The following is a 13,038-nucleotide window of genomic DNA, read 5'->3' as shown; positions in this document are numbered from 1 at the left end:
TTTTCTTCTGTGAAAATCTTTCAAATCTTTCAAAGGTTCCAAGTCCCTTTCAAGCAGTTATATTAAAGTAACTGAGGACCACATTTGCCTGTTAAGTAGCTGTACTTCAGGTAGGTATGTGTACAGGCAGACAGTTTGTATATATGATATTATATAATTATTAGCATGTAGATAATGTCTAAGGTGGCGTAATAGACGGGCCCCAAACTCTTAGGCAAAATTCTATTAGTCAGACTTCGTACAATGCTTTCATAACAGAGTCCCCTTCTTGCATAATTCTTAGGCTTTAGCATGAGAAAATTATGGACATACAGTGAGGATGTCCAAAATTATACATAAAAGGCAAATTCTTTCTATTCTCTCAAACACAGGCCAGATGATCTATCATTACCCACTGACCATCCCGTAACTTGTCAAGCAGCAAAGACGGTGACTGAGGTCCCTAGACACCAGCCAAACAGCCATTTTCAGGGTTAACAGCTCTTGCAGAAAACAAAAATGGGATGATCGAAGTTCTAAGTGTAAAGAAGGGAATCAGAGGAAAAAGGAAACATTTGAGGGTTGGGGTAAGGAAAGTTCCATGGGACAAGGAAAGAGGAAAACAGCGATACTAAAAGAACTCACAAAGCAGGTTATACATACTGCAGTTTGCTCAGCGCCCAGAACCCGATGCCCAGCCTGTCCCTGAGGAGTGATTTACCCCTCCCCAACCAGCCCCTCCGTCCTTCATATACTGAACTTGATGTCATAGGGTATAGAATACCTCTTTGGCTAGTTTGCGTTATCTGTCCTGCCTGTGGCCCCTCCCAGCTTCTTGTGAAAACTAATGCTATCCCAGATGAAAAAGCAGGACAGGACATTATCCACCCTTTATTCTATACCATTTATACCATGCCCAGATCCTACACTTTCCAATTAATCACCACCACTTCTACTGCTTTTGATAAATATCTATACACACACACATACAGATATCCCTTAGTCTATGGGCAAACCCTCTAACATATCCCTTGAGTTCATTTAGTCCATGACTCTGGGCTCCATCTCTAGTAATAATCTTTCAGGGAAGAGAGATGGTGTGTGCTTTTGGACTGTTGCACACTGCATCTGGAGTTTGCTGCTGGTGTATCTGGCCTGGTTCACACACACAGGATATGTTTCCAGCCAGCCAGTGGTTGCTTCAACCACTGTAAGCACATGGTGCTTGCTTTGGAGGGCTTGTGGGAGTGATATAATCCATCTGCGAGGCTTCTGCATATTTATATTTCAACCACCATCCTCCATACCAGGGCAGCAATATCTTGCCATAGTGGCACAGCCCAGATGGGTTTGCCTCTGCACTGTGAGTTGCTCTGCTTCTGTTTAGTCACCACCCCCACGGGGAACTGGCCACCATCCAAGAGTCAGTATGGAGGCCGAGCTCTGGCCACATTTCTCTTTCAGCAGTATCTAAAGCCAGCTAGATGGCTTTCACCTCTGCAAACTAGCTCAATTCACCTTCTCCTTCAACAGCTTCTGCAACATGTCGTATAGGACTCCATGCAGCAGCCTTCCATCTTTGATATTTTTTCCACAATGCGACAGGGCCCATCAGTGAACAGGGCATACTGCTGCTCATTTTGTGGGGTCTCTTCAACATGCCTCACCTCCACCTCTGGCAGTAGTTTAAAACCTTTGTCTTCTGGTAGCCCATGATCACTTCCACAATTCCTGCATAACTGTAATTTCTTATTTGATCCCACTGGAGAAAGGAGAAGCATTTTTCCTGGAAGAATCCCTTTTTGTGATTGTTTTTTCCTCTCAATTCACACACGCACACGCCAGTAGGGTTGAGGTAGGTTCTCAATACCACTTCCTCATGTTCTCTCTATGGTCACACAAATAAAACCACAGGGTGCCTCATGGTGGGCACCCTCTCTTGATCAGAGGAACACTTACTCCTAATATCCGAGATACTGATCCATACAGGTAGGGAGTAGGATATATTTTGAAGTTGATGGACCTTCTGGGAATAGTTTCTCCACAGTCAAGCCTAGATATGACTTGCCACAGTCAGCAAGCCAATTCATCCACCGTTAGTGTCTCTTCACCTTTCCAGTCCGTTACTGCCAAAGAGCTGGCAGTACAAAACTTCCACATGGGTCATGTTCATTGGGCTTTATCTGAATCTGTGGGTAACTGCTCGTTGTCTGCATTAGACTGTCTCCTGCGCGGCTAATTCCCTCAGATACTGGATACATCCCCTCTCTGTGATGGTCCGCTTGCCTCGGTGACATGTAACATCTTCACTGAAGGGATACCTTTCCTTCATGCCTGACAACAGTCACCTCCAGAGGCTCAGGGCTTGTGACTCTTCTCCAATCACCTTGTCCAATGCTCCTTTCCCTGGACAGAGATCCCAGCTGCTTGGCTTCCTTACCCTTTAATTCCAAGCTATCGGCCCCACTATCTCAGCATCAAGCAGCCATGTAACAATGTGCTCCCCTGGACACAGCTGAAGTCTTTTCACACATCTTGCACCACACTCAGACACGGGGATCAGGTAATAACCTTTGGTTCTGCCTCTTCCTCCCTTTTTCGTGATGGTACTGATCCATCAACCATAATTCCCTGTAGTTGTTCACAAGTAAATTACCAAATCACTGGAGGTAAGAAGTTCTCTAGATACCTGCCTGTATTCTCCCACATGCTGTGCCACTTATGCCTTTCCAACCTTGGGTAGATTTCTGTGTGATATATTTAAAGCAATCTTTTGTAACCCTAAACAAGGCCTGGAACACACTCAGGAGACACAGCAATAGAAACATGCTGGCTTGAAGGGCATTCAAAACTCTCAAAAACCATTATAACAGCCCAAAGAAAAAAGGGGATGTGAAAGAGATGGAGCAAGTATTCCCCCTGAATCTTGCCAATAGATTTGGTGTGATTATTAATCAATTCCAAGAGAAGTCATCCAAGGTATGGGCATGACATCAATGCCACATACAAATACTAGCTTAACTTCATGACCAGTGATCTTACTACATCGTAAGTGGATATGACACAGTAAACAAAGAGAATCCGGACCACTCTTCCAATAGTGTTAAACAGCACCACAAGAAATACATGCAGCAATTAAGTATTTACATACCACAGCCATATGAACAACACATCACTGTGCCCACAGACTATAGATAATATAATAAAGGCATGTAATAAATTTGTTTTAACAGCTCTGGCTGGGTTTGTTATCTCAGCCCTTTGTGCCCCACATTGGTTTAGCCCCAGGCAGCAGCTAAGCACCATACAGATGCTTGCTCACTCTGCCCAACCCGGTGGGACGCAAAGGAGAATAGGAAGAAAAATTTAAAACTCGTGGGTTGGAATAAGGGCAGTTTACTAGATACAACAGAGGAAGAGGAAAATAACAACAATACTAATTAAAGAATATACAAAGCAGGTGACATTTTTGGGGACAAGGAGTTGACTTGGTTATTTCTGAATAGCAAGTGTTCTCAATAGACCCAAGGCCACACTTTCACAAAACCAGGCAGTCAGAAAGGAGACATTGTGCAGCGCTGATCTGAATACTGAAGACTACTGCTTACAACTAACACCAGGATCTTGGCATCTGGCTGAATACAGGTGCCATTAAAATGAAGCCAAATAGCTCCCCTGAAAATTGCAGCAAGGTAACTGGTTAGTAAAATAGTTTGTTAAAAATATACATATGAACACTGATGACAAGTACTGATCTAAACAGATTATTTTGGGGGAGGTTTATTAAACACTCTGTGCTCAGAACAGTTGTTCTAGGTCACAGGAAGATACAAGAAAGGATGCCTCAAAAACAATACAAAGAAAAAACAACCCGTAGATAAATTTTTCATCGTATTGAATAAAGCACTGCAAGATTTGTCTTCCCCAGAGCAGACTACAAGTTCACCTGGATTTTGAAAACCAAGGATACAGCATTTCAAATACAGGTTTGTTCTTGATGCACTGAGAACTGGAATACCTGCCCACATCAAAGGCTGCCATCTTCCCCAAGTGAAGCAATAGGCTTATTCACTCATTTCACAAAGAAGTTAACACACACACATTTCATATAGTTATCTTCTCTAGCCTGGCATACATGGCAGGGATCTCAGGCCACTGATAACAAAGCAGTAAAAAAGTAGTTTGATTTCTAAATCTTATTACAAGCTAATCAACATTTCACCATCCACAATTTCCCTTGCAAGAAAACATAAGATTACAATTATGCAAATCAATACAGGGTAAGTGTCTTCAACTGGAAAATAAATATCCATTTTTATGAAACAGTTTTAGTGACTGATTTGAGTGATTATGTCAGTGTCAAAAAAAAAAATTATCTATAAAGTATTTCTCAAGTACCTTCCCCCTCTGCCAGTCAAATCATTAAAGCCCTGACAGATTTCCTTTCTTCTAAGTGAAACATGCCTACTTTTTGGCACTAGGTCAGTTTCAGATATCTAGCATGTCATAAATTTAAAGATCTAAGATCCATTTAGCTTTTCCTGTAATAACTGTTTTCCTCTCTTCTAATCATGTGAACTTTATGTATCAGAGCTGATCATGGCAGACAGCCACTTCCCTCTGTAAGGGGCTAGGGTCCAGCTGCACTGTCCCAGGGTCCATGCAAAGTGCCAAACATAGTTGCTAAGACAACCCCCTAAAAATTGCAAGTTGCCTTTCCTTTTCCCATCTTGAAAAGGAACCAAGATTGGTGTTGGGCTTATATTTTTCCCCGTCTGTGAAATGTCTAGCAACATTGTCACAGTGAGACATGGAGGCTCCTTGGCATCACCAAGCATGATGAGGACAATGCACTTAAGCTCTGTGCCAGCACCCAGAGTCGGTAGGCCTTGCATTTCTATGTGGTACAAGCTGTGTCTTCTGAATTTGCAGTAAGAAAGTCACCACAAGAGCAGGACATGAGCATGAGCATTTTATTTTGCCATCAGGACCTCAGTTTCCCCAACAAATAATAATGTTTGCCAAAAAAAATAATAATGCAAGACCACCCAAACCATAACACTCTTCATGGGTATAAATAACCCTACCCACTTCCACAGGCACCAGCAGGCAGGCCAGTGATAAGACACAAATGTCAACACAATCTAATGGAGCCTATTCAAAATAAGATGCAAGATGACATGTTAGAAACATCTACGCATCTGCAAGTCTGCTCCGGGATGTGGACTATTTACCCAGGACTTAAACACATTTACTGCTGAAGCTCTTAGCAGCATTTTTGCTTGATCATCTTCATTTTTCTGAGAAGTCTTATACACACACACAATAACTTCTCTAAATACCACAGCCTAAAGACACACCATGAGTGTTCCATTATTTCAGCTGTTTAATAAAAAAGCAGAAATACTGACACAAACACTGACAAGACCGGCAAATTAAGCCACTTCATCAAGAGCTTTCTGTGAAGCTGTAAAGACCAGAGCAGATTTCCCAGGTACTTTTACAACAGACTTAATACGGCAGCTAGTGTTAGCATGTTGGGGAATAAACTTGACAAAAACTGTAGAATCAGAATGGCTTAAGTATAATGTGTGCCAGCCCAGAGGAGCAGGGAATAGTCTCCTGTCGCAAAGCAGCAGACATTTTCACACAGGTTTATATATGTATATATATACATATATATATATACACATACACACACACCCCCCCCCCCAGTAAAGTCCCTCAACAGGATTTCTCACAGGCTTGAAGGGTGGAACACCCTGCATGCATCCCAATATAAGAGTGCAACAAAGTGCCCCTCATCTTTTTGCAGTAGTTTCACAGTTACAAGAAAGCAACGGGCAAGTCCTTCCTTGCTCATTCACCTTCTACTAAAAAAGTGGGAGAGGCCAATCCAGATGGGATCTTAGAACTGGTGACAGTTTCCCTAAGGCAAAACAGAAGGGATCTTTGAGGGAAGGAGAAATAAATTAGAATAGATTTCTCTTAGAGTAAATTATCCTTTATAACAGAATCAAATGGAGGTAGAGCGTAACTGGTTAATTCACATCACGTGTATACAACGCTGTATGGGAAGAAACTGTTGAGATCCACAGAGTGAGATTCACCTTACCAAACTTTAGTCATTTGCAACATATCTGTCCTTATCTGAGCTGGCTCACTGACTGAACTGTGTCAACAAAGAAACAGGCATTTTTAGAGTGCATCTCTGATATTTAAGATGTCAAAATAAAATTAATCCCACCCTAATTTTTTTTTTTCCTTCACTGCTTATAAAATGAGTCCAAGTGATTAGCTGTATGCTGCAGCTACATTTAGATTTAGTCATGCCAACTGCTGAGTTAAGACTCAGAATTTCTTAAGATTGATTGGAACTGAAGGTCCTACTGTCTGTCAGTGGTGGGAGTGGCATCTGCTTCAGCAAGAGACTCGAATAACTTCTGACTGCGCAACAGATGTGAGTATGGGGTTACAATTTAGAAATTACTATCAAGTCATTGCTTCCTCTTACTTGTTCTGGAGATACTCAAGAGCAGTCTGGATGCCTATCTGTGCAATATGAGCTAGGGAGCTGCTTTGGCAGGGGGGTTGGACCCGATGATTCCTTGAGGTCCCTTCCAACACCTACAATTCTGTGATTCTACGATTTTACATTCTTTATTCTTTTCCGATAGACAAGATACTTGTAAAGGGAAAGTCATTATGAGAATTTGGTTTTAGAACTAGTGCTGTTTAGAGAAAAGCACACATCTTTTCAGGAAGTCTGATTTACAAAAAATCAGACCTGAGCTAGAGAGCAGTAAAGTCAAGGCACAAGACATGACTTCAAGGCAAGAGACTTTTTTTGCACCTAGCTGCTGTGCTGGGACAGCACACCAGCCTTGTCTCACTGGAAGCAAGAAGAACCAGGTGAAAGATAAGCAGACTGCCCATACTGTTCTTTAGCACAGCTCCCTCCGTGGCAGGTATTTTCTCTTGGGCCTGTCAGGTGGGGCACTGGGCCTTGGAAGTCACGAGTTAGAGGAAAGCACTGCAAATCTCAAACTTGGAAAAAGATACTGAGAAGGAGCAGTTGTATTCCTGGAAAGTGTTCACCTATGTCAAAATGCTGGAAGTTTTTAATCACTCTTTCCTTAGACTCTGAATAGAGCCCCAGTCTGGCCAACCCATACAGCTCTCCCCCATAGGCAAGGTAAGCTTTACAGGGCTGATAAAGGGGATCACTCCAAATACAGAAGTCTGAATCCTGATACTGAAGGACTCATCCACCATCACAGTCTCAGGTTATCAAAACTGAGTTCCCATCTTTGAGCCATAATAGTTTACCTAATATAAAGTGTCCTTCTACTAGATATTAAGGAATTTATTGGTTAGGAACAATGCGTGTTTAGTAGAAACATGTATTACATCCAAGAGTTGTCATCACACTGCAAGAACCTAGATCACTGCTTTGTCCCCAAGATGGCACTGTTCAGAATAAATGCATAAAGAGAGGGATTAATAAAGGAGTGTTAAGTGCCCAACCTCCCTTGCAGTCTCAACTTCAGTGATTAAGACGACCTGTAACTGAACAAAGATCTTGTACCATGTGGGCATGCAGGTCCATTAAAAGCTTTTCTAGCATGGAAGATGAGACTGGCAGTGTGGGGTGTTTGGTTTGTTTTGTTTTTTCCCAATCTGAGCTATAATTATAAAATTAACAGTCCATGCCTCTCCCCACTCCCCCAGAAAAAAAATTTAAAAAAAACCCAAACAGTAGGTGGTTTCATCTACAGAAAATACTTAAGTCTGACAGACAAAACTCAGGTGAAATAATCAGGCCAAGCCAATTGAGCTAAATTAAATTGTCCCTTATGAGAAAGGGTTTTTTTAACCTCTGTTCAATTCATTACCCATGAAGATAATTCTTTAATTATCTTATTTTACCATATTTTATGACTAACTCAAATATGGTCATAAACTGTGAGAATGAACATATCCACATCCTTAAAGCCATGTGAAGCAAATAAGCCTATAGTTGAGAGGCAGCCCTTCTTGTTTCATGACAGAAAAGGTTTTTTATTCTTTTAGTATTTTACATATATACAAATACTTTTACACAAAAATAAACAAATACTGCATTAAAATACTCTACCAGTGTTTAATCTGCTGGTGATGCACAGCAATAGAGAAGAGCAAAGTTTAAAAAGCCACAGAAACACAAAAAGGCAGCATACAGCAGTCATTAAAGTATAACATCTATGATTAATGCACAGGCTGTTAAATGATTAGTAATAAGATTAGCTTGCATCTTTCCTGCCCAATAGATACTTAAAGTAATTGCATCTTTGCAAACTGCATTATCATCACTTCATGTTATTCATGATGTCATAGGACAGCAAGGCAGACTCAGCACTTTCTCCTGAGCCTGCTTTGATTTTTTCTTTACTTTAAGAATCAATTCTCTGGCAACACTAGACATTCTGGTATGGAGGCTGTAAGCACAGCTCACGAAGGTCTGTCAAACCACATTAAAAATTGCAAAGCGTTTGTATTACTTGTCTTCAATTCCCAAATGAAAGGTGGCAAAGTAGTAACACTTAAATGCGAATTGTCTGAGGCAAGCAATCTTCTCAATTCTATCCTAGGAAAATTAACATACTTGGAAAAAGAAACTCAAGGCAGACGGTTCCTTCTCTGCCCTCTTGACACTGTGGTCAAAATGGTTGCAATTCTGCAATTATTACTAGGTCTGGCACGACCTTGCAGTCTGTAAATGGGAATCTTTCCACAAGGTCCAACCAGCACTCAAGTCAGTTTCAGGGAACAGTTTCTATGCGAGTGATGGGAATGATACATTTAATTTATTTGGAATGCAAGCAGTGAGATTTCCATTTATTATTCTGTATCCAGGTCCGGGGCCCACAGTACAAGAAAGATGTGGAACTGCTGGAGAGGGTTCAGAGGAGGCCACGAAGATGATTAGAGGACTGGAGCACCTCCCCTATGAAAAGAGGCTGAGGGAGCTGGATTTGTTCAGCCTGGAGAAGAGAAGGCTGTGGGGGGACCTCATTGCAGCCTTCCAGTAGCTGAAGGGAGCTTATAAACAGGAGGGGAATCATCTTTTTAAAAGGGTAGACAATGACAGGACAAGGGGGGAATGGATTAAAACTAAAGGCAGGAAGGTTTAGATTAGATATTAGGGGGAAGTCTTTTACAGAGAGAGTGGTGAGGTGCTGGAACAGGCTGCCCAGAGAGGTGGTGAATGCCCCATCCCTGGAAGTGTTCAAGGCCAGGTTGGTTGGGGCACTGGGCAACCTTGTGTAGATCCAGGCCTGGAGGTTGGTGGCCCTGCCTGTGGCAGGGGTGTTGGAGCTCTATGATCCTTGGGGTTCCTTCCAACCCAGAACATTCTAGGATTCCAGATTATTATGTTTGAATCATAAATTAGCAATTTTCTAGAAACAATTCTGCTTAAGATGGAGACTCATGATTTTAAATGTAAGCCTGTTTAAGTCCAAACTGTTGGTTCTTACATAAGGCAGACAGATATATAAGCTGGATGGAAGTCAGGTGGACAGCACACACCACCCAAGAATTCAATAGTACTATTTCTTGTTTGAAAAAATGCCAACTACTACTAGCACTAGACCTCTCCATGTGCCTGTGGAAGGATTGGGGTGTGGTCCTTGAGAGAGAAAAAAAAAAAATCTCCTACCAGTATTCCAGAATATTCCAGCACATGCAAAATAAATCTCTTCAGCTGTTACCATCTAGAGAATCTTTATCTAACAAATACCACTTCAGCTAATACACCCGATAGTGCATAAACGGTTCCTTCTGTAAGTGCCTTCAAATCCTCTCCTCTGCTCTATCAGCCAAGTGTTAGCCACATAACACAGCGTGACAGCAGACTAGTTGCATACTTTGAAACACTTAGGGAAACATGGAGTAGATCCTGTACTCTTTAAAAACTTCACAGCTTTATATGCATCTAGGAACACCCTGACTAAGCAGTATACACATATTACACATTGTTTTAAAAGCTGGATCTCTACCAAGTTTGTTACATGTGTTATTTAAATGCAGAAGCTCCAGCTAGAAGATTAAAGAACTGGGTTTCCCCAGACACACATACACTCCCGTACTGAGACTATGAATGCAAAGTGCACCTTCACTAGTCCTTAAAATAACAAACTGTTAGATAGTCTTTGTATAAACTGTTAAATTAAGCTTTGCTCTATTGTATGTGACCCTACAATTTACATTATAACAGATGAAGTAGTTCGGGGTTAGGTTGGCAAGCTGTTTCAAAAACGTCGGAAGGTCTGCTACCAAGCCATTGTTTCCTGGAAGATAGGGTTTCATCAAAAGCCCAACAGCATATCTCAGCTCCACACATGAACTTGCTTCCAATAAGGCATCACCAAAATAGTCAGTGACTCTGCTACACCAACAGCTAAGAAAACTATCTGAATACAGGAACCTAGTGTTTCCTATTAAAAAAGCTGCCCAAAAAGTTTTCTTGACATGCTACCATTACAACTGTATACAAATAGTTTGCACTGTTCCAAAATCAGTTTGCAGAGATGTGTTCTCACTTGCATATACAGAGGCTTGCACACATAACTTGCTAACGAGTGCAGTCAAGTGTGTAAATCTTTGTGTCGGGACACACGTGTGGAGATGTGCTTGCACACAAAACATGCCTCTGAGAGCCTGTCAGCTTTATCTTGGATGGTCTTACCCAAAGTGAAATCAGAAAGAGCTTCTGCATTAAATTTAGCAGCTTCTGAGCACGCTCACGCTGGATATACACAATGTGATCCTACATCTCAAACTGAAGCCTGCAACACTGGAGCTTAAGCACTGGCTTCCCTTCGGTTCCCGAAAGTTGCAGGTGTTCCCACACATCACAAAACTATGTTTGCTGTATGGCCTTGAAAGTTTGCGTTTTTCCCTCCTAACTACATCACTTACAAAATCAAAGAGAAAAAGAAAAAAAAGGAGAAGAAACACCCCTGTGCAGACGCAAACACATCTCCACGCGCAGCTGCTCCTCAGGAAAATCCTGTGGGAAGCACACCCTCTGTACCTCTGTAGGCACCTAAAACGCGCTCCGTCTCGCAGGGAGCCGACCAAACCCCGAACTCAGCCTGTGCCAGGCAACACCGCGGTGGCAGGAACAGGCTGAAGACTGCTGCGGAAGTTTGACAGCCAAGCTTTCCGCCTCTGGAGCCCCACACGGGCGGCTGTTCCCCACTCCGGCGGGTGCGCTGCTCCCCGGCGAGCCTCCCCCGGCCAGGACAGGCTGTCTTTACCAAAGCCACCGCCGCTCCGAGAGCCGCCTGGAAGCCACCGGGGCAGCGGTGCGCCCAGCCGGCTCCAGCGACGCGCCCAGGAGCCGGTGCCACAGCCCGTCGCCGACGCGCGGGTCATTCAAGCGGTGGGCTTGGTCCCAGCTCTTCCCCTCCGCGGTACCAGCTCCTACGAGCGCTGAACTCCAGCATCGCCTCCCCCTCCCCGGCCGGACACGACCCGGCTCCGCGCCTCCCGTCCCACACCGGCCCCGCCGCCGCGTACTCACCGCTGAGGACGCGCCCAGCGAGTCCCCCGGGCCCGCACAGCACCGCGGCCGCCAGCACCGCCGCCAGCCCCAGCCCGCCTCTGGACCCCATGGCGGTGACCCCGCTGCCGTTTCCCCGCCGAGAAGCGTCCCAGGCGCTCAGGGCAGGCCGATGCCCACCGGCGGGGAGGCGTCACCGGTCCAGCTCCGCGCCTCGGCACACCAACGCCTCCCCGCCGTCCCGCGGCCCTGCCTATATCTGCTTCCCCCCCCCCCGCCCCGCCGAGGGCCGGCCCAGGCGGGCGGCCGGGACCGCCCCCGCACCGCCCCCCGCGGCCCCCCGCAGGCCCCGACGGCGGCTGGACTCTGCCGGTGCCCCCGCCCCAGCCCCGCTGTAAGGGGCAGCCCGGGGTGCGGAGGTAACGGGACCTGTGGCCCGAGGCCGTGGGTCCCGCCGCGCAGCAGCCCCGTTTCGAGTGGGAGCGGGACCGGTGTCAGACGAGCTCCCACCCCTCATCGCCGGCGGCCGCGGAGCTGGGCAGACAGCGGCAAAGGTATTCGGTGTGCGGCGCCCGGCTCGCCGCCGTCGGGGCTGCCACGTCCCGCTCGGGGTTTGAGGGCTCTCGGAGCGGCGGCTGCCGCCAAGCCCCACGCTGTCGGGTCATCTGGTCTTACCGGCTGCGGAATGCGACCAAGACCCAGCTCCGTGCGGGTCTCCCGCCTGTTAAAGGCTTCACAGACTTCCCTGGTACATGTATTCCCGAGCAAGAACAGAAATGTACTGTTGCCGACTTAAAAAGGTCTAAATCCGTATGCATGTATACAGGTGTCCGCTCCGGAACTCCCCTTTTCTCATTGCCCTAGAAGACACTGTGAGGCACACCCACGCTACTGCCGTTCCGAAGGCACGCTGTGGCAGGGCTGTTGGACCTCCTCAAAGGGGCCGCGTTCACCACTTCGTTCCTCAGAGTCATGACGCTAAGGTTCTTTCTCTACAAATGCAGTTTACTTGTGTTCTTGTGAATGCTTTGCTTTTAAACGGGATAGATCATTACAGACCCCTTAAAGCTCATTTTTAATGCAAATTATTTGACAGATTGCCCGTTTGAACTTAGTCTTGCTCAGAACTTACCTAAAGTTTATATATATATAAATAAATATGTATATATGCACCATATCGGTGAATCATTTTGCCTTTGGATGTTTATAGACAGGTTTTGAAGGCAAAACCATGTTAGAATACCGTGGACTTTAAAACACTTGATGGATTTCCTAGCTGCCTTAAAGCTACCTTAGATGAGTTTCTTTCTAAAAACGTAGTTGAAGGTAGCAATGGAAAATTATTTCAAGCACTGATGTGTTTTGCCACCAACTTGGTTTTTTATTTAATAGCAGGCTTAGTTACTTGTTTGACTGCTATAAACTTTTTTTCCATGTGTATTTTTGGCTTCCAAGCCAAGAAGTATTGCTTTCTACATTTACAGGTAAGTTGAGCTGGTCGTACTGAACAC

General features: G+C 44.6%; 1 protein-coding gene across 2 annotated transcripts in view; it reads right to left on the bottom strand.

Annotated features, from left to right (window-relative positions):
• CHODL (chondrolectin) overlaps positions 1–11,639 on the bottom strand; it is a gene marked incomplete at its 5' end in the record, with an annotated part of 29,126 nt that extends 17,487 nt beyond the window's left edge. For both annotated transcript variants that reach the window (XM_084279365.1, XM_084279366.1), the window contains one exon: positions 11,549–11,639. In XM_084279365.1, coding sequence (XP_084135491.1) covers positions 11,549–11,639 — 91 coding nt within the window. The remainder of the gene's footprint in view (positions 1–11,548) is intronic.
• Positions 11,640–13,038: the final 1,399 nt, after the last annotated feature.

The sequence above is a fragment of the Gallinula chloropus genome, assembly GCF_964237585.1.
Source record: "Gallinula chloropus genome assembly, chromosome: 1".
Lineage (NCBI taxonomy): Eukaryota > Metazoa > Chordata > Aves > Gruiformes > Rallidae > Gallinula > Gallinula chloropus.
This window is presented reverse-complemented; position numbering and strand designations above follow the sequence as displayed.